Source organism: Lutjanus erythropterus, chromosome 2 (genome assembly GCF_056507025.1).
Source record: "Lutjanus erythropterus isolate fLutEry1 chromosome 2, fLutEry1.hap2, whole genome shotgun sequence".
NCBI lineage: Eukaryota > Metazoa > Chordata > Actinopteri > Lutjaniformes > Lutjanidae > Lutjanus > Lutjanus erythropterus.
Window position 1 is genome coordinate 6,444,627 of NC_139318.1, and position 27,734 is coordinate 6,472,360.

Genomic DNA, 27,734 nt, shown 5'->3' on the forward strand with positions numbered 1-27,734 from the left:
TCAGCATGAGACAGAAACGGGTGAAAGGTAACCTATTGTAGCTGTATATAGTAGGAGACAGAGATACCTGAAGCAGAGGAGGTGTATGCCAGAATAATGATGAATGTAAATAGAATAGTCGTATTGTCTAAATCTGTTCGGTTAGGAAAGCGGCTGCTCGCCTGTGATGTTAATGTGAGGAATTCTGGGAAACAACTCCTGCATGTCCAGCAGCAGCGGAGGTCCATCAAAACTCATTCAAGAAACCTCGCTTATGCCAAGGATTTGTTCCTGGGTCAGATAAACAAGGTACCGTAACTGAAAGGATGAGTAGACGATTATATATGTACTAGTAATGGGCGTACTTATTTTCTTATTGTTTATGGCAAAGAGTTTTTCCCTGTCGTCCTCACTGTAACCCTACCTGATGTGACCTGGACCCAACCAGCCGTTGTAATATGGCTGAACTTGACCTCAATACCCCCAACTATAACCCGAATCATAGAGGGAACAGACTTCAATACAAAACCTGAAAAAACAGTCGAAGCTTCGAGGCTTCAAACGCAGGAGCACAGAAATATCCATCCGCCTGCTAAACTCGTAGCTCCTGTCTTGAAGGGTCAACAATGAGGGTTTATCTCCTTGAGCAATAAAAGTCTCAGGACTCTGCCTAATATTGTTATATTTGTTTAACAATATTACCTTTGTTCGGAAGTGCCGCATTAAATGTAGCTGTAATTGTGTACAACCATCACTGCTCCCAGTAGACCACATACTCACCAATAATGACAACTGACTGACACTATAATGTACACCAACCGTGCAATACTTATTCAGGTGTTTGCGCTGTCTGGTGTAAATTCAACTGTTGAGTCTGTTTATACTGTATATATTGATCCTATTCTTTATATTTCCTCTTGCATATATTTTATTTTATATTTTTATTGATGCTTAGATTTTTGCTATCCACCTTGTGGCTGTAACACTGAAAATCTCCCCGTTGTTGGGACTAATAAGGGAACATCTTATCTTATCTTACATAATGAAAACCATCATCCTAAACATTTAGACATTCTACTGACATGAATTATCGGTGTACCTCACCAGCACTGGTGGATGAAGTATTCAGGTTGTTTATAAGTAATTAATAATACCAGACTTCAAACATACTCTGTTACAAACATCAGTCATTCATTGAATGAGTCAGGATGCTGCTGTTGTGTATTTTGGCTGAGAGACTCTGCTACACTGTCACTAACTGAAACTAGACCTTAATTAGTATAATAGGAAACAGCTCTAATTATCCTTCTACAATATTATATATTTCTGCTGTGAAGTTCCATTAAGTAAAAGTGTCTAATAGGGATGGGCATTTTCGACAAACTTTTTGATCGATAATCATGAGAATTAACGATCAATTATCGATTTAATCATTAAGAAATGTCTGATAGAAAAAATGATTAAAAACACCACAGGCAGTCTGATTTTTCTCAATTTAATCCAACAATCCTCTTGCACAATTTAGGCTACAGTTTAAATGTGCAACTGTTAAACAAAACACGGCGGGGCGTCACTGCGGTCAAGCCAGCCGTCTCTCCTTATTGCGAAGTCAAGCCAGCCGCTCCAACATTATCAAGTGCTCCCGTATTGCAGACTTTATGGTAAATTCACGGTGGCGGTTGAGAAAGCTAGCGCTAGGATGCTAAGGCGTGGACCAACTTCCGGTTTTCATAATAATATGTGGGTTTTTATGTATAAGGCAGTAAAAAGAGACGTGTCAGCGTGATCCTGCACAGATTTTGAATCATTGTGTCATATAACCTAGGGGATATAGTATTATGACCGTGCACTGATTTGGGGCCTTTAGGTCACATGACCTGGATGCTATTGAGCTAAATTGCTAATATTTACAGTAAAAAAATTATTAAAAATGAGACAAATGTTACAATGGAATAAAAAGAGGTGTATCTCAACCAGCCAGTGTAGTACTATGGATCTGCACTGATTTGGGGCCTTTAGGTCACATGACCTGGAAGCTATTGAGCTAAAATGCTAATATTTACATTTAAAAAATGATTAAAAATAACAGAAATGTTAAAATGGAATAAAAAGAGGTGTATCTCAACCAGCCAGTGTAGTACTATGACCCTGCACTGATTTGGGGCCTTTAGGTCACATGACCTAGAAGTTATTGAGCTAAAATGCTAATATTTACATTTAAAAAATTCTTAAAAATATCAGGACTGGTAAAATGGAATGAAAAGAGGTGTATCTCAACCAGCCAGTGTAGTACTATGACCCTGCACTGATTTGGAGCCTTTAGGTCACATGACCTGGAAGCTATTGAGCTAAATTGCTAATATTTACAGTAAAAAATTTATTAAAAATGAGACAAATGTTACAATGGAATAAAAAGAGGTGTATCTCAACCAGCCAGTGTAGTACTATGGATCTGCACTGATTTGGGGCCTTTAGGTCACATGACCTGGATGCTATTGAGCTAAAATGCTAATATTTACAGTAAAAAATTAATTAAAAATATCATGAGTGTTAAAATGGAATGAAAAGAGGTGTCTCTCAACCAGCCAGTGTAGTAGTAGGTCATGTGACCTAAAGGCCCAAAATCACTGCAGGGTCATAGTACTACATTGACTGGTTGAGATACACCTCTTTTTATTCCATTTTAACATTTCTGTTATTTTAAATAGTTTTTTAAATGTAAATATTAGCATTTTAGCTCAATAGCTTCCAGGTCATGTGACCTAAAGGCCCCAAATCAGTGCAGATCCATAGTACTACACTGGCTGGTTGAGATACACCTCTTTTTATTCCATTTTACCCGTCCTGATATTTTTAATTATTTTTTTACTGTAAATATTAGCATTTTAGCTCAATAGCTTCTAGGTCATGTGACCTAAAGGCCCCAAATCAGTGCAGGGTCATAGTACTACACTGGTTGGTTGAGGTTCTCCTCTTTTTATTTCATTTTAACATTTGTCTCATTTTTAATAATTTTTTTACTGTAAATATTAGCATTTTAGCTCAATAGCATCCAGGTCATGTGACCTAAAGGCCCCAAATCAGTGCAGATCCATAGTACTACACTGGCTGGTTGAGATACACCTCTTTTTATTCCATTTTACCAGTCCTGATATTTTTAAGAATTTTTAAAATGTAAATATTAGCATTTCAGCTCAATAGCTTCTAGGTCATGTGACCTAAACGCCCCAAATCAGTGCAGAGTCATAGTACTACACTGGCTGGTTGAGATACACCTCTTTTTATTCCATTTTAACATTTCTGTTATTTTTAATCATTTTTTAAATGTAAATATTAGCATTTTAGCTCAATAGCTTCCAGGTCATGTGACCTAAAGGCCCCAAATCAGTGCAGATCCATAGTACTACGCGGGCTGGTTGAGATACACCTCTTTTTATTCCATTGTAACATTTGTCTCATTTTTAATAATTTCTTTTACTGTAAATATTAGCAATTTAGCTCAATAGCATCCAGGTCATGTGACCTAAAGGTCCCAAATCAGTGCACGGTCATAATACTATATCCCCTAGGTTATATGACACAATGATTCAAAATCTGTGCAGGATCACACTGACACGTCTCTTTTTACTACCTTATACATAAAACCCACATTTTATTATGAAAACCGGAAGTTGGTCCACGCCGTAGCATCCTAGCGCTAGCTTTCTCAACCGCGACCGTGAATTTACCATAAAGCCTGCAATACGGGAGCACTTGAAATGTTGGAGCGGCTGGCTTGACTTCGCAATAAGGAGAGACGGCTGGCTTGACCGCAGTAAGGCGTCGGGCTGAAACTCCTCACAAAATAAAAGCCAGTGACAGTACTATTTTCTCAAACAAAATACAATTCCGCCTCTTTTAGACAGAATAAAAAATCATAATAAATAATAATAATTTAAGGAGAACTTTAATCCACGTCTTGCGCGATTTACAATTTAAATGTGCAACTGTTAAACAATAGAAATATACCTACGCGGAGGCGTCGGGACTCGGGATCTTAACAAAATAAGAGCCAGTAGGCTATTCTCTAAAACAAAATAAATAGGCTACATTTCGCCTCTTTTAAACACAAAAATAAAACATCATATTATTAACTAATAGTCATTTAATCAAAGAACAAAATAGACTCGCAGCTGACCTTTTTTTTTTTTTTTTTTTTGCCAGAAGGCACGGCTGAGAGAGGGAGGTCCCACATAACAATAACACATTATAGGCCTATAGGTTTACATGAAGGCTACGGTGGTAACTGTCCTGGGCTATAGCTTACTTAACCTACTTGTTTTTGTTCGCCGTGCATACGGCGGCAGGGCAGAAGTCAGCTCGCAGGCGGTTTTCTCTGCTATATCGCCCCCCGCTGGTGGGATATTTTACTACCGCCACATAATGAAATTCATTACATTGCTTTCTCGACGCACACTACATGAACTCTGTTTAACACTGTCGAAAAATCGAAAAAAAATTACGTGATCGACAAAATTCTTAATGATCAATTATCGATCATCGATTAATCGTGCCCATCCCTAGTGTCTAATGCCCCTGTGACTGTTTCGCTATGAATTAATCTGATTTTTTTTCCAGAGTAATCAATTCCATTGATTGTCTGTTTGGGGAAAAGTCAGAAAGTAGTAACTTTTCAAAATAAAAAAAAAAGTCTTAAAATTATTTGAAAATAAAATTCAAAGTATTAAAATTATTATTAGAAAAATCAGCAAGTCCTCACATTTGAGAAGCTGGAAGCATGAAATGTTTTTTCTTTTTTTTTCATGAAAATGGACTAAAGTAGTTGCCAATTAATTTTTATGTCAGTCGACTAATCAGTTTAACTGTAGATTAGTTTATAACAAAGGATAATATTCTATAAATCCCTCATATGTTTTGTCATGATTTGTAAAGGAACTCGTAACTAAAGCTGTGAAATAACTGTAATGGAATAAAAAAAAATACAATAATTTCCTCTGAAATGTAGCAGAGCAGAAGTAAAAAGTATCATGAAAAGAAAATATTCTAGTCCTTACATATTGTATTTGAATAAATGTTCTGACAGTAACAAAACTGTGATCTCTCATCTACAGTTACTTTTATTGTTTAACATGACAAATGTTGCTGGTGCCAGATCATAGCTGTTGTTAATTAACACATTGTCTCAGTTAAACATTTATAAATACCATATCAATGATTTACTTGTTTCAAACCAGGGCAATCAGTATTTGGAACAAGAGGTTCGTGAAAAATAAGTTGGGCCAAATTTAGAAAGCAACAGCTGTTATTCCAGTGTATCGGGCACATATTTAATAATATATTAGGTAAATACAAGCATCTGATCAGTAGATACTCAGTGTTTAAGGACTGAAATGACTCAATCGGGACCTCCCCAGTAAGCATATGTAATAAAATAAGGAAATTGGAGCAGAAATTGGCTGTAAGGAGCTGTTTATTTCTTTTCTAAATCAGTTGAATGTTTCTTCTCCAGGCTGAGGTCTTTCCTTATCCAGAAATTGGAAATGAAGAGGTGGAGGAGATCAACCAGCTTGTCGCACCGGTGGAAAAATTCTTCAATGAGGAAGGTGAGGGAGGAGATCTGGTGAAAGCAAAAGTCTTAACAAAACTGCAAATGCTATTGTAAACCTGCACTCTACATCAGGTGAATTGAAAGACCGTTTTGTTTTGTTTGTGATTTCAGTCGACTCAGCGAAGATTGACCGAGAAGCCAAAATCCCTCCAGAGACTCTGAATGGGTTGAAGGAGCTCGGGCTGTTTGGAATCATGGTTCCTGAGGAGTACGGTAAGATGATTGTGACCTGGAGAACCTGCACAAGCAGGGATGAAGAAAAACTTGTTTTTCTGCTTGGTCTTCACTTTGATTAACAAAAGAATAAACTGGAGGAGCCCCTGGTGTTTTTAATTGAATATATGAGTTGAGCACAACACACATCTGTGCACAGAGAAGATCTTGGTACAACATGTACACATGGACACTCTTAATAACAAACACTTGAAGATACAATAGAAACACTCAGTTACACGAGTGATAGTGTTAATGCTATCATAAAATCCTGTGTTTGGTTCGTTTGCTTTCACACCACAAACGAACTGCACCAGAGTTCTTTTGGAACTGCACCGACACCCACCTTTTCAGGCAGACCCGGTCCAGGATACCACTGACAGCTTTTACACAAGCTCAAATGAACCACACTAAACAAAAAGACAAAAAGACCAGGGTATGTTTTAACTGGACCAAATGAGGCAGGTGTGAAGTGGAGGTTTACACCCGACAAACATCCCTACTAGAAAGAAGCCAAATATTCTTAAATATAATCAGATTCTCTTGTTTTAAGCAAATAAATCTGCCAGTGGGGTAAGCCAGTTTTGCTTGGGTAGAATTCTTAAAACTAACACATAAATCTAGCCATTTAAAGAATGTAATGGGCCTTAAAAGTAGAAAAAAAGGCCAAATATTTCACTTATTTAAGACATACTTACTTAAAATGAGAAATGCAGCCTTGTCTTTGAGCTGACTTAGGAATTTCTGTCTTAATTTAAGATTAGCAGCAAAAAAGTTAGAATAAGACTGATTTTCTTGAAACAGAATATTTTGGCTTCCTGATTAAGCTGACTTGAAGAATCTGTACCTTAAACTGAGATAAATAATTAGCAAAAAAAAAGCTTGTAGTCAGATACAATTTATGTAAAAAAAATGGTGACTTTGTCTTAAGTTAAGGCACCATAAACATTCTTATTTTTAGCAATTGTTAATAAAACAGTTGACAGTGAAACACACTGATAACACTGAGTCCATCATTCAGGGAGGAAGTGAAATGTGAGAAATAATAATAATAATAAGAAGAAATATGAAGCAGCAGGTTATGTTCTCCATACAGTCTGATGCCCTCACATTCATTGACAATGAATAAAAATAGATGAATTCAAACTTTAATTGGTGTCATTTCATAAGATTCTTAAACTGAGAAGACGTGGGAATGGTCTTACTCTTAAAATAAGAAAAACAATCTTGTTTCTCTCCTGAGATATTATGGAAGTCATTGTTGTAACTTGATATTAGTTAAATCTAGCTCAATATTAGCTGTAATATCTTATAAGGATAAAGTTAGATTTTCTTATAATAAGATTACTTTTCTCATGCAAACATTTTTTTTTCTTTTTTGACAAAAAATAAGAAGCAAGGCTTTTTTTGTTGAAATTCCTTTTTTGCAGTCCACACATGACTAGACTGAAACTGCTTTAACCACAAAAACTACAACTGCACCCTAATCCTAGCTAAGAGCAGTGACTGACAGAGCTAACATTAGCTTTCAAATACTGTATGTATATGTATGTCCCATCTGCACCAGGAGAGGGAGTGTGTCATGTTGTGCAGGTTGACATCTGCTGCTTGTGATCTCCTGGTGTCTACATTTTAACAAATATCTGAGCAGGTGTTTTAATCTTTTGCACAGTTTTTGAGGATGAGATTTACATAATGGCGCTAATCCAACCGCAGCTCTGGGATCAGCTAGTCATGTCCAAATGCAAATTTAGGCAAGTCCATTTGGTGTCTACCTGGGGGTTATGTGACATGTATGTTATTTCTCTCATAGTCCAGCCATGTCTTACTAGCACATATTGAAGACATTGTCTTTTTTTCATTCCAGGTGGTCTTGGATTGTCCAACACCATGTATGCACGACTGGCAGAGATCATCTCATTAGATGGCTCTATAGCTGTAACGCTGGCTGCACATCAAGCCATTGGACTGAAGGTAAAAGTAAAAACAGCGTAACAGAGTTGTACAAGAAACTTTGTGTTCTGGTAGAAAAACTTCTTATCATTGGATCTGAGGGGATTCTTCGGTGCAGTTTGCTAACAGCTGTTTGATGTTTCAGGGGATCCTGATAGCAGGGAATGAAGCCCAGAAACAGAAGTATCTGCCCAAACTGGCCTCAGGGGAACATATCGCAGCTTTCTGCCTGACAGAGCCTGGAAGGTAAAGACACTGAATCATCATTAACATTTTTATGATAAAGTTACTCTTTCTGCACATTGAATCTGGTGGGTTTGGTGAGTCATAAATTGGTTGTTTCCAGTCAAGCAAAAGATATCTTAATCTTTTAAAGGAACAGTTCACCAAATCAAAATAGCCAAAAATCAAAAAAAAAAAAATTTTCCTCTTACCTGTAGTGCTGTTTATGCATAGTTTTGCTTTGAGTTACAGAGTTTTGGGGATATCACTCATAGAGATGTCTGCCTTCTCTCCAATATAATGGGACCATGGATGTTTTTTGGTTTTTTTTTCACGGGGTGTCTAAGTGACTAATGGGGACAACAATTTTTTAAACTAGTCCAGTACTTCAGCTTTCAGCTATGAGGCAGTGAAAACATTCTGGGCACTGTCAAAGTACATCCTCAGGTTGTTACTCTAAATGAACAACATCAGGGAAAGGATCCTGACACATAAACCTTTTTTTAAAGGGACAGTCCACCCCATAATCAAAAATACAAAAATTTCCTCTTGCTTGTAGTGCTGTTTATTCATCCGTATAGTTTTGGTGTGAGCTGCAGTTGGAGTTTTGGAGATGTCAGCCATAAAGATGTCTGCCTTCTCCCCAGTATAATTCAGCTAGATGGCTTCTGATGCTCAAAGTGCCAGAAAATACATTTCCAGAAAGCATGACCCAGTTAGTCATGATAATCCAGAGACCTTTTTGTGAGCAGTTTCGTATGGGAACTACTTTCTTTCTATTTTCTTTCTTGTTCATGTAGATTTAACTGAAGATGGAACGTCATGTTGTCAGACATTTAGAATGACAATCTGAGCCACTGTTAGTGGATGAACTTTGGATTACATTATAGCCTGCTTCATGGCTGACAGCTGCAGTAACAGCGGTCTCCCTCAATACTGAACCAGTTTCAAAAGTTATTGTTTGAGATAGTTCCCCCCACAATGAAAATTCAGTCATTATCTACTCACCCTCATGCCGATTGAAAGTTGAGTTTAGTTTTTTAATCCACAAAACACTGCTGGAGTTTCACAGGAAAACAGCGTTGCAGAATCTCCCAAACAGTGGAAGTGAATGGTGACCAAATCGAAAAAAACAACTGATAAAAAAGAAAACATAAAATGCCTCCATACTGCTCATCTTGCCTAATCTAAGCCTCCTAAAGCCCCAACATGGTGTTCACTTGTGCACACACATTGTTGCAGCACACACACACGGTTCACACGGTGTGCATGCACACCTGAACGTGGCTCCAAGCTAAGGATCTACAGTGAAGATTTAGGCTAAAAACTTGGTGTAAATGACGTCTTTCAAGTCAACTTGGCATGTCGAGACTTTAGGAGAGTTGGATTACACCAGAGGAGCAGTATGGAGGCATTTTATGTTTTGTTTGGTTTTTTTTTCTGTTGTTTTTTCTGTTTGAAAACTGGTCACCATTCACTTCCATGGTTAAGGAGATCATGGAACACTGTTTTCCTGTGAATCTCCAGCAGTATTTTGTGGACTGAAAAACTATACCTGACCGTCAATCGACATGAGGGTGAGTAGATAATGACTGAATTTTATTTTTGGGTGAGCTATCCCTTTAAGGTACATCGTCCAGTCAGTCAGTAATGACAATTTGATAGCATTTCTACATTGTGTCTCAGCATACATTTGGCTTAGCGTCACTTACACTTGTTTGATCTTTTCAGTGGAAGTGATGCAGCCTCTATTCAGACCCGCGCAACTCTGTCCGAAGATGGAACACATTACCTCCTCAATGGCTCCAAGGTGAGAGGAATTGAGCTTGCAAATATTCAATATGGGCTTCAAATTTATATTGAAATTTTCCTTTATTCATTCATCCTTAAACTGAAGATCTCCTGTCTTTCTGTTTGTGTTATCAGATCTGGATTTCAAACGGAGGCATGGCGGATATTATGACAGTTTTTGCCAGGACTGAGGTGGTTGTAGACGGCGTGAAGAAAGATAAGATTTCTGCGTTTATCGTGGAGAGGGCGTTTGGGGGCATCACCAGCGGCAAGCCTGAGGACAAACTGGGCATCCGGGGTTCCAACAGTGAGTCTCTCATGAGTTTGTGAGTCGTATAAGTAAAGTTTGTCCCATGTCGTGTCCTTTGTAATGAAACTTTTTGACTTCTTTTTCTTAGCTTGTGAGGTGTCCTTTGACAACGTCCCAGTGCCAGTGGAGAATGTAATAGGAGAAGTTGGTGGTGGATTCAAGGTGAGCTTTATCCTGTTGTAGTGTTTATTTTTGTCAGCTGTTTTCATTCAGTCTTAGCCCTGTGCCAAATGTCCCTGTTTATCATATGTAGTCCACCTTATCCTTAAGTCAAACTTTGGCTGGCTAAAAGTGTGGGCATTTTAGTCTTATCTTAGTCAAATAAAACCATTAAAAATATTTTAGTCTAGTTTTTTGTCATTTTAGTCAACCTGATTTCATTTTAGATTCTAACTCATCTTTGTCTGATGAAAAAGAGAGTGAATGATCCATGTGCTACCAGTACACGCAGCTCAGGAAACAGCTGCATTGCAGTTTTGTCAATGAAATCATTAATAATAATAATAATAATAATAATAATAATAATAATAATAATAATAATTTTAATCTCATCTTTTTCATTAACTGTATTGCTTGTTGATACAGTCACAGTTAGTGTTTAATGACACCAGTGCCATCTCATCTTGTCATTTTGTCTTAGTTTTGGTTAACAAAGTTAACACTATCCTGTTGTACATGCCTGTATCTGTAAGCAGTGTCAGGGAAACTACTTTCAAACTGTAGTTTACCAGACTACTTCACAAAGAAGAAGTTCAACTACATTTGAACTACTCTTGCATATAATTGAACTTGTCACACTAAAACTACTGGAATCTTGTACTGTGACATGGAGGTACAACTGAACTGACTTTTAAGCCAGTATTAAGACAGCATTATACTTGCTCTGTCCACGACTCTGCAAGGGTCTCCACTTGACATACATTTTGTCATCAGAGGGTATCCTTATAGGCTCTGTGAAGACCCTGATTTTAAGGTGACTGACAGACCCCAGTATCAGAGTGATCACATCTCTAGTCCATGATGTCCACAGCTGTCTGTATACATGTCCATTTGGGTGTATAATCCAGTCTTTAGTAAAGTGTGGGTGTGTTTGATTTAGAGACTAGGTCAGGCCTCTCCTCACTTAGGCAGCTGGAGGATGTGATGTTAAATTTCCAGGAAACCTCTGGTATTTGATTACAGACATGTTGGTCACAAACCACGCAGATGTCATTAAAGCTACTACAAGGAACCTTCATATTGTGCTATTATTGGAGTTCCCTGTGTATAAATGCGGTGCTTCCACTGTAGTAAGCACAAAACACAAAAAATAAACCTATCTAAATAAAAAGCTTCTTCTTATTAATTGGCTAATGAACTGCTCACTGTAACTTTGCCTCGTAAAATGTAAACACAGACTTTTTCATCTGATTTCAAGGAGAATCAGCCCCCATGGCAGCCATGAAAAAATAACTTAATAGCAATCTTCTCACAGATGGCCTTGTTAGTTTATGTAGGTCACATTGAGGCAGTAGCAGATAAAAACTCCCTTGTAGTAGCTTTAAATGACAACTGTAGCCAAACAGCTGTGGCACTGTGATATACTGTATGGCAGAATATGAATACTATGAATATCTAGTTTTTAATTAACTACCTGAACTACATGGCCCAAAGTAGTTTAATACTGAAGGAGCTAGTAGTTAAACTACCATCCAACTAACTGTAGTAAAACCATTAATTGAGCCACATGTAGTTAACTGCATCCCAACACTGTGTGTAAGATTGTGATGATTTGTTTTGTTTGTGTTGGACAGGTTGCCATGAACATCCTGAACTCAGGGAGGTTCAGTATGGGCAGCTCTTCAGCTGGAATGATAAAGAAGCTGATTGGTAAAACTCTCTGACTCATTGTTGAGAGCGATCGTGTGTGTGTGTTGTTAAAGTTCCTCAGTTTGACATCATGTCCGTGTGTCTTTCTGTAGAACTGACCTCAGAGTACGCCGCGTCCAGAAAGCAGTTCAACAAAAGCCTGAGTGAGTTCGGGATGATTCAGGTACGGTGGACTTTTCCCCGAAAATCAGCCATTCTCAGTCTGTTTAGAGGTGAATGAGGTGTGTGTTTGATCTGTTCCTGTAGGAGAAGTTTGCAATCATGGCTATGAATGCCTTTGTGATGGAGAGCATGGCGTATCTGACAGCAGGGATGATGGACAGACCAGGGCTTCCAGACTGTTCTGTAGAGGCCGCCATGGTCAAGGTTAGACAGCTTCACCATTAAACAATGTTCATGTAAAACCAGCACAAAACCAAATGTCTTATAATGTGTGTTTTGTTTCTTTCTGTTCAGGTGTTCAGCTCAGAGGGAGGCTGGATTTGCGTCAGTGAGGCTCTTCAGGTCTTTGGAGGTCTGGGTTATACCAAGAACTACCCCTTCGAGCGCTACGTCAGGGACTGTCGCATCCTGCCCATCTTCGAGGTATTCTAATAATCATTCCGTCATTAACATCACTTGCTGCATGATTGATTCTGATATGTTTTGGGCTAAATGTCTTAAAGGGAGAGTTTGGATTATTTGAAGTGGGGTTTTATTGAGGTTGGAGAAGTAGCTGGAGTGCTGGTGTAGGAAGCTAAGCGATGTCGGCAGCAAAATGTATTTTAGTTACTTTAAAAAATCTGTATCAGTTAAAGTGTATGCTATGTATGCTTTACCTTGCTGTCAGACATCTATGTCAATGGGAAACCAGCATTTCATAAGCCAAATATCGCTGTCTCCAAAGCCACCAGACTCCTTTGGCAAAAACAGCAATTTTGCCTCACTGAACACAGGAGTTGCTGATCTACTGGTGCCCAAATTTAGTTAGTTGCTTTGCGTTTTTGTGTGACTTTGGTGAATCCAAACTAACCCTTTAAACTCCATAGTCAAACAATAACACAAACAAACTAACCAATCAATCAAGCAACTGTAGTATTCTGCAAGGTAAAATTACTGATTTTGTCAGAGGAGTTTGGCTGGTTTGGAGAGGGTGGTGTTTGAATTATGTAATGGTGGTTTTGTGTCAGAAAAGGCTGTCTGACAGCAAGGAAAATGGTGAAAGGTGAAAGTATTACAAATATAGCATACACTTAAGCTGATATTGATTTTTTTTTTTTTTTCGTAAGTGGCTAAAATATCTTTTGCTGCTGACCCTGTCCACAGCAGTACATCACTTAGCTTTCTACATCTACTGCTTGTCCAAATTTGGGGTGTGCCAACCAAAGTAAAAGTACAGATACTAATGTAAAAGAAATTCTGGTCAAAGCAGAAGAACAAATTCAACTTGTTTACTGAAGTAAAAGTGAAGATTCTGAGATTCTGAAAAAAGTAGCATTTGCAAAGGATATTTCTACCTGCAGTTTCTGTGAAAAGCTAAATGAACCTCACCTTTTCTCTGTGGTCAATTCTCCCTTTCTGTTTCATCTTGTTACATAGTTGTTGTCTATTTTATTGTCTTCACCTTGTTACATAGTTTTTGTCTTGTATTTTTGTTTCATGTTGTGCTTGATATGCACTGATCGATACACAGAAATCGTGTTTTGTATGTGTTACTGTTCCATCCATTTAAGCTGAAATTGATCATAAAGTTGGGAAGGCGGTGCACAACGATGCAAAATACAAATAATCAATAATTCTCCTCAAATGCATTAAAACTAAAGTAATATTATTTTGAAAATGCAAGGAGTGCAAAGTACAGATATTTATGTCCAAATGTAGGGAATAAATTTAAAAAGTTGGCAGAAAAATAAATACAGATACGCTCTGTTTTTTACCCTTTATGTGCAGTTGACAAACACTCTGATGAAGTATTGTTAGGTGCTGACCTGACAGGCACCCCAGTCATACCATTACAGTACAAATACCTGGAATATCTACTTAAGTACAGTAACAAAGTGTTTGTACATACTACCTCTGACTGACTAGAAGTACCTCATACAACCCCACTTAAAAAAACAAACTATCCTTTTAAGTTATGCAGTTAGTTAAGCAATAAATGAAATAAATCCTAAAAGAAGTTTGTCTGTGAATTTAGAAGGGAGAATTTGGTGTCCAGTGTTTGTATAATCCTGGGTATAAACGTATTGTTCTGTAGTTGGTTTGTTTGGCCAGCAGGTGTCACATTTGACTTTGGAATCATTGAGCTCCTGAGTTGGTTGTAAAGATTCTTTTTTTTAATGGGATAAATGAACTGAGTGGACCTGCAGTTCCTCTGTTTGTGTCACAGTGTAAATCATATTTTTAAAAATTGTTTAGATTTAGCATTTCCCACTTTTTAAATGTGATATTTTCCATGTTGTAAGTCCTATTAATGCTTTTATTGATGGGACAGTTTGGGACTCACAAATGTAGTGTGGTGCCTTATTATCACACAGTGCAGCACACACACCCCCACCGTGTTTTTATGTTGTGGTGTCCGTGGAATGCATCGCTACTTACATTTTATAATACCGTGGAATTAATAGTGTGCCATTTTCACATTCAGTTGTCTGTTTTCAGGGGACCAATGAAATCCTGAGGATGTACGTCGCTCTCACTGGGATGCAGCATGCTGGCAAAGTCCTCACAGGGAAAATAAAGTAAGAATATCAAGGTTGTAGACAGATACACAACACAGCACTAGTGTTTTTTCAACAGCCAATCACTGCACAGGTTGTTTTTACAACAGCCAGTCACAACAAACAATCACAAAACTCCCCTGTGTTATAACAGTCAATCACAACACGGCGTTTTTGTTACAACAGCCAGTCACAACACAGGGTTTTTTTGCAACAGCCAATCAATGTGACCATTCTAGTAGTTATGGAATTCTGCCACTTCTAGTGTTGACGACAATATCCATGGGAAACATTAAATTAAATGTAACTGGTCCCCACTCAGACTATAAAAGAAAATCAGAACAGCTTGGATACTAAAATCTTATCCCTTGCCTACAGATTCTGAATTCATATCCACAAATTTGTTCATAGAGATTAAATATTGTCTAATTGATTGACACTGGGTTCTCAGTCAGCCTTCAGTCTCTCAGTTTGTCCTCTGCTCTGCCTGCAGGGAGATGAAGAAAGGGAACATCGGTATGGCTCTGGGAATGGTCAGCAAGAAACTGAAAAGTTCATTTGGAGCTTCGGTGGAGCTCGGCCTGACGGGGAAAGATGGAGTGGTGCATCCCAGCCTGACAGTAAGAAATTTAAAGTACACATTTCCTGTCAGATACATTTTTTTATGTTTTCTGGAAGCTCAGGAGTTTTCTGTTCACAGGACAGCGCAAAGAAACTGGAACAGAACGTCAGCCTGTTGGGATCGACTGTGGAGAGCCTGCTCTACAGATATGGAAAGGTAACATTTGATTGATTGTACACTCTGGGGGAAAAAAAACATAGCTGTGGGATTTTCCAGTTCCTTTGAACAAAATTCCAATTTGTCTTAAATGTCTGGATGCACGAGTCGTTTTTGAATGACAGCAGAGATCTCCTCATATCTTCCAATCAGAGTTTCTGAGCTGGTGTTCGTCTGTCAGACAGCTGCTGCGTTCTCTTCTTCTTCCGTGACTTTGCTTTTGTAATCACAGCTTTCCCAAAGAAGCTATAAAGCTCTTGGAAATAGGTCAGCTTTCCATATCCCTACTTCCTGTATCATTGTCTCATTTTGCATGAGAAGCGTCCTCAGAGAACTTTGACCACACGACAATCTAAAGCCGCTGAACAACAAGACCTTTAACATTTAAGTTCAAACTGCCTAGATCAAAGTAAATAAGCCATTTAAGTTTAATGGTCAACAATGAGTGTAAGTTGTTTTTCTGCTGACCATTTTTAGCCATTAAAGATCAGAGCTGTGAAACTGGGGCACAAATATGAAGAAAGATTGTTTTACTGGACTGTTTCCAGTGATGTAGCAGTCAAACCCAGACTTCTGATGACTGATTAAAGGAGAAATCTATGATATATTTATTGAAATAAATCATAAAATGACCATCATCAGAGATCAAGGAAACATGCTAAGTTGAAACACTTGCTTCTCTGACATCAATGGTGCAGCAATTCCTATTCAGAGTCTGCACAGTAGTGACCAGCGTTGGGGTCGCACTTTCAAGTTCCCGCCCACACAGCCGGCTATTTCTGTGGCAGGCAGAGCTCAGCTGTCAATCATAACGTGAAATCCTGTTTTTATATCATCAAATAACTAATTAAACACAAACCGATGAGAAAAATGAACGCTTGAACAAACCTTAGCTTGATAAGAGCCTCCTAAAATGACAGAAATCATCATTGGAAAAAAATTGATTTAGTTTGGCCCACGTCCTGTTCATTAACGTTTGGGAGGCAGGACATATGACCTGTCCTGCAGCCAGCCACCAGGGGGCAGTTGAAAAGTTTTGGCTACACTTATTTGGGAGCTCTGATGTTTTCAATTTATAATACATGTCATGGTGTTAATGCATCAACACGTAATTTTAGTGTCATTACAATTTTGGTCTTATTGTCGCACTCTTGGCCATCGACTCAGTAACACTGTAATATATGAGTATCATAAATTGTGATATATCACTTTTTTTCAACTTCAATTTCTATCCCCAAAGGAAAACTTTGAACATCTGTGTTCAGTCTGTCCATCTCAGTTCAATCAGTTTTATTGCAGCAAAATGGGACTGTCAGTGTGTGAAAAAGCAGTTGATTTTATTATTCATGTACCAAAAATTGTGTTCTAATAAACAGGAATTTTCCTTTAATTACTAAACCCAGTGTTAGTAAAGTGGTTACAGAGGACTTGACTGTGTGCTGTAATGAATGTGGCTCTTCCTCTGTGTGAGTGGTGGGATTCAGGCCCACTCTACTTCACAGTTGTAAATGTTGACATGAGATGACTCCAGAAGCCCTCCCACTGACAAGTGGGTTTTGATGTTAAGCCTCAGAAAGATTTATACCTGCCAAGAGCAGAACATCCCATTCCCATTAACTCAGACACCACAGGTATCGTATATTAACCTAGATGTGTCTGTATGGTCTCTGTCAGAAAACCTCCAAACACAGGAAGTCATTAATCACAACTTAAGAGCAGAATCCAAACAGTGAGTGAGTGAGTGCTCCATCCAGAAAAAAGCTGGACTCTTGTAGTGTTTTGGTACCAATCACCAATATGAAACCACTACAGAGAAGCCAAGAACAAGTTTTACTGTCTGAAATCTTCCTTGATGATTACCTGATCAGTTACAAAATGATTAGTTTTTCCTCTCGACTGCATTACAGACACACACTTTAGTGACGGCAACTGTCTGAGGTTAGAAATAACGATGATTGAAGTGTCCTCGTTTTTGCCTCTGTTGATGTTGTCAGACTATCGTGGATGAACAGCTCATCCTGAAGAGAGTAGCAGATGTGATGATCAACCTCTACGCCATGACAGCTGTCCTGTCCAGAGCCAGCCGCTCCATCAGCATCGGCCTCAGGAACCACGACCACGAGGTGAGAGGAAAACACAATCTGCCTGGAATTCAGTATTAAAGGAGAAATTTGTGATATATTTACTGTAATAAATCATAAAATGACCACGATGTGTCATCAGAGATTAAGGAAACGTGGTAAGTTGAAATACTCGCTTCTCTGATGACACTGCAGTCACGGTTTCCTTTAAGATTTCTATTCTGGCGTAACTTGTGTTATGGTTTCCCTGTTTCACATTAAATAGAGTTCAAATTAATGCCAAATGTTCACTGAATGAGTAATTGTCTGTTTATGAGTTGTAAGAAATCATTAATAATCGTGTAGAAGCTGTAGATGTTAAGAACAATTAAATTTAGCAAAATGTTAATGCAGTTAACTCAAACTCCATAGTTTGTTATTTCACAGCAGTGAACTTTTGTTTTCAGGACATCGGGCTTAACTTTACATTGACAGATAATTAAAACAGCTGATCAGCTTACAGTGGAGGACTTATCCTTGTGTGTTATTGTCATTTTACATTGTTGTGCTCGTCTTGCACTCTTGCAGTATTCCTGCAGCCTTCGAGCCTTTAATATACAGTCTGTGACTCTGACTCGATATATGGACTGCTGTACTCACTTTTGGAAGCACAATTGTCACATATTGCTCCTTTAACCATAATAATAGTTAACGGTGTACAGTGAACATGACTCCAGAGCAGCTGAGTCAAAGAGTAAAGGAAGTGCGTCCATGATCACATCTTCAAAGGCTGTCGTATTTCTGCTGTACACCTGGGATTAATACTCATCTTGAATCCATGTCTTAATTTTTCATAGTGACAGCAGTTTTCCATTGACCTCAGCAGACTGGTACACACATCAGTACCTCCATATTTCCATATTTCATATATGTCAAACTGATGTCAAACAGCTGCCTCGCTCATGCCGTACACCGCTGGTTGATAGTCATACTCACACTGTCTACACAGCCAATGTAAACAGAACAGCAGCTTCAGTCCTCCACTTGTGTTTACACGGGATGCGTTCAGGTCCAGTATTAAGTGTAGTCTGATGGATCTGTCATGAAGCTCGCTGTAGCCGTTTGCTTCCCACAGACACATGAGTTTGTCTCCCACTACCAGCTTGATTTGTGTTTCCTTGTTAGATCGTCAAAATCAAACTAAAGTGCATGTTTGTCTGATATTCACGGGAAATATTTATTAGTAATGTGTTCCTACCACCAGAAGTACATCTTATAAAGTGTATTGAGAGGGGACCCCATTAACTGTTACACCACCAAACTACAGTGTACAGTGTGAAGGAACACAGAGAGAGAGGAGAGACCTGTGGCTAAAGATTAGTTTCTCGGTTAATGGATTATTTAATCCTGTCACAGTCTTGTCAGTTGAAAAATGGGTCCAAACATGTGACCTATTTTCAAGTCTTTCCTGTGCCGATTATTTTCATTATTGATTAATCTGTCAAACAGTGTTTGGTCCATAAAATGTCAAAAAAATGTTGACCAGTGTTTCAAGATGACGTCCTCAAATGTCTTGTTTTGTCCACAACTCAAAAATATTCAGTTTACTGTGAGAGAGGAGTAAAGAAACCAGAAAATACTCAAATTTAAGAAGCTTGAATCAGAAAATTTGAACATTTTCATTTAAAAAAAAACTCAAAACAATCGATTATCAGAATAGTTGGCACTTAATTTAATAATTGATGAATCGTTGCTGCTCTAGATGTTACATCATGTCAAAGTCATGTAAATCTGTGTGATGAAATTTGTACAGAGGGGCAAAGTGCAGAGCTATATGTCGTCTGCTTGGTGTACAAACAGCTAGTTTTAGCATCAGATTTAAACTATATTCCTGTTCACAAATCATGTAGCCACATCTGACTGCTGACATTTCACCATACCTTACATTTACTGGTTAAATCATGGTGTGTTTTTAACGTGTTGCAGAGGAACTCTGAAACACTTTCCTTCCATCTCTCTCTGGCTCCTCTGCTTGTAAGTGTCGTCACATGTAGCTATCATCTCATTGGCTGTGCTCTGAAAGGTCAGCAGCAGCCAAGCTCAAAGCTGAAATAATTCTGACCTTGAGCACGGTGCTCACTGGCGATTTTGAGCAGTGTGCCATGCCGAGTGTAGCCGCTCCTCTGCTCAAACATGCTTCTACTCAAACATGTCAAGCACCGGTGACGTAACTTTGAGAATGAGCGCTTTTGTTCCTGGAAATAGCCTGGTCCCTAATAGTTAAATATCCTGCTCGCAGATAGCTGCAATGACAGCAGCCACTTCATCATATCATGTTTGCTATTAAGTTGAACATTAGCACGAGTGTGATCTTTTGCACCCAAACGACACGTACACTCAGCATACAGGGTGTCACAATATATCAATACTGATGATAATGGTGATATTTTAAAACATGATTTTGATACCTTGTCAAAAATACACAATAATATCATGTAAGTAATCTAGCACCTCTTAAACATACTGTGTGTTCCTAAATCATTTCCATATCTTTCCGTTTTTGCTTTGTCTCCCTCCCCCGGCACCAACAATAATCGTGTGTGAAAATCTGACACTGTGACAGCCGTAACTCAGCATTGCCAGGGGACACAACTGTTCATGGAAAAGGCAGTGTCGAGTCTGAAATTGTTTGGATGAGCGGTTCTCCAAAAAGCTGCAAGCAGCACCTTCTCTACATGTAGTCACCGCATTTGTTTACAATGTAATTATCCAGAAAGCATGTCCTGTCTTAATTAAGATCAGTAAAGATATCAGGCTTAATAAAACCCACATTGTTATCGAATTAGATGAGCGTTTTCACTTAATGCAGCAAGTTGCCGTCTACTGAAAGCAATTAAAGCAGCAGCAGCATGTCACAACATCTTACTTCTTAACTTTATATTCCTGTTTCTTCTTTTTTTGTTGCAAATGTATAACTTGGCCCTTTCTCGATGCTCTCAGAGTTGTTCAGTCAAATCAGCAGTTACTCAGCTGATATCTTCATTTCTCTATTTTGTAGAGGTGTAGAGGCTGCTCCACCTTCATGGGGAAAGCAGTTTTGGATGGCAGAGTGTAAACATAAACTGAAGGACGGTCCTGTGTGTAATCAGAAACAGTGATGTAGAGCAGTGCAGAGCAAACAAATCCTCAACAGAGAGACATTAAAGAGGCAGTGAATGCTTTGTGTTATCCTCTTTTGTGTTTCAGATGGGCAGCTCTCTGCTCCTCCTACAGTATCCCTCTCAGGCTGAAATGTCAGCAAACATGCAGCGCTAAACCTTTGTGTTTTATGTAAAACACACTGACTGTAGAGACGCTGTCGAACCGAATTCCATTCCAAAGATAGTCATGTGTCTTTTTTAAGACTGAAATGTTTCGCCTGAGGATCACAGAGTAAGAGGATTCAAAACTTCTGAAGTATTTTAAAAGCAAATCTGGCTTCAGTCAGGGAGCTTTCATCCTATTGGTTTCACTATGATTGTAAAGGCTTGTTTGTCTTCATGTTTGGCTCTGTACCCGAAGCATAGAAAAGTACAGAATTTCATTTCAGTCATTTCCAGGTCTAGATAAGTATGGAAAAACACATGAGTACTGGGAAATGTGTGTTCTAATTCCTGTCAACGCTATAGTAATGTTACTTTCACAGATTATTCTCTTGATTTTTCAGGTAGCTTGGTACATATTGTTAATAGTATTTCCCATTTGTTTTGTATTTAGTGAGCATTTTGATAATCACCTCAGTGTCCTAGATAACTGTTAGCAACATTAGCTTGCTAGCATCATCATGTTCATTCAAACTCGACAAAAACAAAACAAAAAAATCTACCAAAAATGTCTTGATTCATGTTTTCTCTGCTCCAACAATCAGCAACTCTAGTTTGGTTGAAATAAACTTTTTATTTGCAGAGTTAGATGTAAAAAATATTTGGAGAAAATCTGGAGGGAGGTCAGACATCAGAGACACAGCGGAGAGACCCGGGGTGCACAGCCACAATGTTTTCACATCTGTCGTGGTGAATTAAGGGTTTATTTTGACCAAACTAGCGTTGGTGATTTGTAGGACAGCACAAAAACTGAGTTGATGACTTTTATTTTGTTTCTGTTGAGTTTGATTGAAGATAATGAACAGTTATGTAGGACACTGAGGTAATTATCAACATGCTCAAAAACACTATATACAAAACAAACAGGAAATATACTAAGTTTGTAGGTACAGGTAATGTTACTATAGCGGTGAGCTAATAAAACAGATACACATCACACTAAATTTTGCAAATAGAGAATAAACAAGGCTGCACTCATGCTATGAAAATAAAATTATTATTATTAATATTATTTAATTATGTATCTTCTTTCAACTCATTTTGGTTCTTATTCATAAAAGAGACCAAAAAATATGAGGGGAACCGTACTACAATATTTATTTAATATGTTAAAGGACCAGTGTGTAGGATTTAATGACATTTAGCTTACAAACCCCGTCACCTCACCCTCCCCTTCCAAGCACATGACACATGGAACGGTGGCTACAAAAAACGTGAAAAGCTTTATCCAGAGCCAGCGTTTGGTTGGTCCATTCTGGGCTACTGTAGAAACATGGCGGCATAACCTGACGAACTCTGTGGAAGAGGACCCGTCCCTCTGTAGTTATACAGGGCTCATTCTAAGGTAACGGGAACACAATTCTTATTTTCAGGTGATTATAAGCCTTTAGGGTTTTTTTTTTTTTAAATCTCATCTGCACACTTTTCTTCTCTTATTTCTCTTGTTAATGTATTTCTCCTGTAATTATGCAGATAAATGAATACTAGAATACTATTATACACCAATGAAAACATATTTATGAATATATTGTATTCATTTCTGCCATATTCTGCCAATAGATCCCTGTAAATCTTACACACTGAAGCTTTAAGGGAAAATTATATGTGTATAAGTAGACCTGGTTAGTTTATTACCAAATAGCTACAACCTTCTGGTGACATAATCGCATCTATAGTCATAATGTAATGTACATGTTGACACTTGGATTTTGTAACCATTTACTTACATAATTAACATCTATCTATTTGTACTGAGATGACAAATATGGTGTAAAAAATCTACAGAGAAATTACTGGAAATTTGAGTATGAAAGTATGAAATCTGTAGGAACCCTGCATAATGTTTCCAGTTGTTTAGTTGCTCTGTGTTTGCAGATGAGAAATGAACCAACAAATGTTTGCAATTGTCTCACTTCACATCTAATCACATTCTGACATCGTATTTACTTTTCATTTCCACTTGGATTCATGTCTGCAGGTCTTGATGTTTGACTGTTTTTTTTTTCTAGGTGCTGCTCACAAACACATTCTGCAGCGACGCCTTCTTCAAGAACAACTACTTGATGACTCAGTTGCAAAAACGTAAGTACAACACAAAACGGTAATTGAGAACAGCCCCTCACTCCTTTTTTTTTTCTCACCGCATCTCAAGTACAAAAGACTTGCATGTGTTGCGGAATTTCCCCACCGAACCCCTGCATACCAACACTCAGACCCCCCGCTGCTTTTCATTTTCACACTGTGCGCGTGTTTTTAATGGTCTGTATGTAATCCAAAGTCATCCGGTGACATGACCCAGACAGATGAGAACACTGTGTTTTTGTGTTTAAAGAATGAAAGCGGCTTGTTTTGTGATTCCCGTCTCAATCCGTTCCAGACTCTCCAGAGAACAACGATGCCAACATCAAGAAGATCGCCAAGGAGGTCCTAGAAAACAGAGCTTACATCTGCTCCCACCCTCTGGAAAGAACTTTCTGAGTTGTGACCTCCTCCATTCTGACAGGACAATATGGACGAATCCTGATGATTTGTCTTTAAGAGATTTATGATTTTAGTCAGTGTATTTTATTAACCATGGCTTCAAAGTTAACACCTTTGGATAATGGCTGCTCTCTTCTATCTGAAGTGCTCTTTAGTGCTATAATTAAATTATTGCACCAGCTGTAATACTTATGAGCCTACTTGATAAACAAGATGCGGGTTTTGTGGGTTCTGGCTTCTACAACATTCCTGACATACTGGACAGCTGATGTCCGTGTCTTCATGTTCGGTGCAGACTTCTGAAAAGTGGAGATACTGTTCTCCTCATCTGTCAGAGGCAGGGTGGTCCGCTTGTACAGGAATGAATGCTGCTTAGCAAATCCGCTGCAAGAAGCAACAGAACATCCCACATGAACACAAAGACAACATTATTTTGTCTAGTATCTGAGTTTGTGTTTTTGAATAAAAATGCTAACTTCAACTGACTTAAAGTGGTACTTGTTGTACAGAGAGTCGTGTCTAGGGATGGAGTTGTGTTTGATGCTGAGGCTGCAGTTCATACAGGGGCCTGGAGCCAGAGCCACACTCTTTTCATTCGCTTTGTCCTCACCCAAGTTCATCACAGATAGTTGAGAGAAAGTCTGCAAGACAGAAACATCTGTTTGCTCACAAACTGAAGTTTATTAACAGTGCAACCAGAATATAACAAACTGAAAAAAACATGTTAAACTGAACATTGTGAAATTCAGATAAAAGCAGCAATGTAACTAATTCCTTTCCTCTGCTTTAGGGAGCCTTTTCATGAGCTTCTGCTCTTTGTTTAACTGTATGTCTACAAGATAAAGTTTGTGTAAAGCAACAATAAAGGTGTGTTCTGAGTTTGTCACATCTCAGAAACATGTCATTAATCACCCAGCCAAATTAAAATGATTATATATTCTTAATGATTTTTTTTAATTTGTGTCTCAAAATCATTAAAAAAGGAGCAGATTTCTCTGCTCTGAAACATGGAGCGGCATGTCTGCTCTGCTGTCTCAGTGTTAAACACGACTACAACCTGAGAACGACCTGAAACATGGACGCTCTGTCTCGCAGCTTCATTGGACCAGAGCCAGAGGACGGTGGAAAGATGACGTCATGGTAATGGTGGCAGCGTGAAAACCCATGTATCTCTCCCATCCCATAGAGATAAAAAAAAAGAAGAGAGTGATGCTTTGATTCATCTTCATCTGTCTTCGCATCTTAACCTGAGTCAGGGGATGAATTTACGTTCTGGCGCAACGTTGGAAAAGTCAATTGTCTTAACAAGGAAGATGCACTCAAACAATTGGCTGCACCTATCCCAACAATGGCTGAAGTGCAAGAAATAAAACACCTGATGCTTGAAATGAAGGACTCACTATTGAAGGAGATTAAGGAAAGAATGACTTCAATTTTGAGCTGTGACTGAAGGAGACATTAAAGCAGTTATTCAACAGACTACAGAACTTTGCCTTGTTTGTGAAAAATGAGCAACAGACTGAAGCCAGGTTAAACACCGTGTCAAGGAGGTACATGACACTGAAATATTGCTCCATAAAATTATTAGATATTTGTATCTAATGTACCTGAAAAACAAGTCAAGGCAAAACAATCTCTGTATATTTAATGTTTCAAAGAAAATTGACCCTTGTTTTCAACTATGGATTGATCTTCTTACAGGTTGCAGCTCTCTTGCAAGGCAGCTGGAGTCACAAGATCACGTGAGAATCCATCTTGCCAAGTTTCAAGTTATCTGTTTGTGTCTGCATCAAAAGTGGTGCAGCCGATCAGTGCCCTAGGAGAGACTACTGACAACTATGGGCGTGGCTTTAGGTACGACGACAGCAAGAGGCGTCCATGGAAGCATTAATCTGATTGCTTGAAGTTAGCTTGGTTAAATATGATAGACAAATGTTCATCCAATCACTTGCCAGTTGTTCGTGCCCTTTTCCAAACAGTTTCTAAGGACGAGTTCCCAAATGGTTCTGTGAAACAAACCATCTGGCGTGTCAGGATAGCAGCTCCCTGCTCCTCAATGTACTTAATCACTGATGGCTGAGCTTTAGTTTCTAAGTTTAAACAAACTCACAAAAGTGAGCTCTGGAGTCAGGACAGAGACAATGTGTCTTTCTTCTGCCTTGAATTGATGAAAAAGTGAAAGCAGATACTATGACTGCAATGTGACAGATGACTTCATTAAGGGATGAGTTCTTTTAAGAGAGTGGTCACTGTTTCATATTCTGATGACTCATGCTGAGGCGTGTCCATTTTGTCAGTTCATTAGTTTTAAAAGAAATTCTCAGGGAGTCCCGCCTTTCCCCCGAATTTTTCCTGGACAGTGTTGGATAAACCACAGATGTCTACATGAAGATCATTTCAATGTACTGACAGAGTCACAGCATCAGAAAATGTGCTGCTGTCCAAATATTTCTGGGTCTGTACCTTCATCATCATGCCAGGTGCCTTCAGTGAATACTTCTTCGGCTCATCTTTCAGTATGTCCTGAAATCTCTCCGAGTTTCCTCTCATGTGACACTTGAACTCTGGAAATGGGCCGTTGCCTTGTGGGTCGGTGCTGCTGCCAGGAGGCAGTTTCTTTAGCCAGTGACTGTACTGAGTTCTGGCTGCCTCGAGCTGCTCCTGCTGCAGATGCTCTCCTGAGGATCAACAGCACACTGGCTTAACTCTGTGGATTAAAAACTCAAAAGATTGATGTTTAACTGTTCATGTAGCTATTCAATTAAACAGGCAAGACACTGATATGACTGAACAAACACAACAGGACACACAAACAGACCAATGTTGTTCTCTGCTGGTATCATTGAGGTTCCCTCCTTGACCAAATCTGTTCTCCAGTGTGGTGTGGGAGTGCTTTACTCCACAGCAAAAACTGATACTGGCTCATATACAGCGACCATCTGGGGCTTCAATCAAAACATATCAATACTGGCCTTCAATCCTGAGAAAAAGCTTACAGCCCAGACAGTCGTAGGAAAAAATCCATTCCTGGATCTTCTTAGGCTGTTAAATTTAGTGCATTGCTAGATGCAAGTTATTGCAGTCTCTCACAGCCATCACACACTCTTTACTCACATGTTGTGTAGAATTTTATCATTAACCAAAGCAAAATCATTACAAGGTGCCGATGTGACAGATGGGCTTAGGTTACTGTCTACAAACTGAAAATGAAATGGCATATGCACAGCCAGCATGTCCTCCCCATAAAACCAGCCATATAGGTCGTCTGTGCACGCAGCTCATTATGGCCCATATTTTTATTTTTCTTGGCTGTATTTCCACTACACGGTAATGACAGTTCGACTCTACTCTTAGAATGGAGTCCTGTGTTGCGCAACCGATCAGTGGTCTGCAGTGTTTTCACATCACCTTTTAGTATCAGCTCAGCTTGAAACGTTGACTGAGGTGATACCAACAATGATTTTAAGTCCACAGAAACCATGTAATGAATTTAATTTGAGGGTTAAGGATGATTTTATTTTTGTTCATTTTTATTTAATTGTTAAAAAAAAAAAAAATGAAAAATTCTGTAAAACATCATCAGGCAACTACTTTCTTCCTAGTAGAAAGAAAGTAGTTATGATAGATTCTATCATAAAAAGAAAATAGTTCCAGCATGAAACGGCTCACAAAAAGGACTTGAGTAAGTGGGTCATGACTTATGGAAAAAGAAACTGTTGTTGAGTTTTTCAGATGTATTTTTTGGTGCTTTGAGCACCTCAATCTAGTTGCACTGTTTTGGAGAGAAGGCAGACATCTCTACAGCCAATATCTACGAAACTAAGAAACTCACAATAAATCAGTCTAGATGGGTAAATAACTGTCCCTCTAAATAGCTCAGTTTTCAGGCGGTTCATACCACACTCAAAATCTAACCACTGATTATGTACAGAATGTTTCACTTGATGTTGCCCAATCAGAATCTCAACAAAAGACACTGCTGCCTAAAAAATATGTTGACAGGAAAGAGGCAGAAGAGAAAATGGCTAAATCAGCTGGCGCAGTGTGGGCGGGGCATCAATGTCTCTGTGGCTGCAAGGCAGATCATTTTTTAAAGGGAATGCAGCTAAACTGAGGAGTATGAGGTGGCCATAGCTTATGCGGTTGCTGTGAAATTTCTGCCCTGCCAGGTAGTATCTGTTACGAAAAACCAAAAAAGGCTGAGTCGAGTTGAGTCAAGTCAAACCATGCAGCGGAAAAGTGGCTGTAGTTAGGTGGCAACCTCCACTGGCAAAAGTAATTATGCAGGGGTAATCTAAAGAGTGAGAAAGTACATGTAGGGAGGAGTGGGGGCATAGATTTGTAAAACATAGAACTTTCACTCAGGAGACCAGGGTTTGTGTCCCTTGTGAAACCAAAACTCAAAGTTG

At 38.7% G+C, this 27,734-nt stretch overlaps 2 protein-coding genes across 2 annotated transcripts in view; one reads left to right on the forward strand and one right to left on the reverse strand.

Moving 5' to 3' along the window:
- Positions 1 to 23,537, forward strand: acad9 (acyl-CoA dehydrogenase family, member 9). Its single transcript, XM_084726950.1, has 18 exons — positions 1 to 288; positions 5,489 to 5,582; positions 5,699 to 5,800; positions 7,668 to 7,774; positions 7,899 to 7,999; positions 9,707 to 9,785; positions 9,902 to 10,073; positions 10,165 to 10,238; positions 11,870 to 11,945; positions 12,038 to 12,108; positions 12,192 to 12,311; positions 12,402 to 12,530; positions 14,586 to 14,665; positions 15,138 to 15,264; positions 15,345 to 15,422; positions 17,417 to 17,545; positions 22,854 to 22,926; positions 23,222 to 23,537. Exons 1-18 carry the CDS (start codon positions 97 to 99, stop codon positions 23,320 to 23,322), a joined length of 1,905 nt encoding a protein of 634 aa, XP_084583076.1. The 5' UTR covers positions 1 to 96; the 3' UTR covers positions 23,323 to 23,537.
- cfap92 (cilia and flagella associated protein 92 (putative)) overlaps positions 23,516 to 27,734 on the reverse strand; it is a 14,232-nt gene continuing 10,013 nt past the window's right edge. The window contains 4 exon segments of the mRNA XM_084726938.1: positions 23,516 to 23,596; positions 23,598 to 23,709; positions 23,812 to 23,966; positions 25,789 to 26,003. Coding sequence (XP_084583064.1) covers positions 23,564 to 23,596; positions 23,598 to 23,709; positions 23,812 to 23,966; positions 25,789 to 26,003 — 515 coding nt within the window. The 3' untranslated portion in view covers positions 23,516 to 23,563.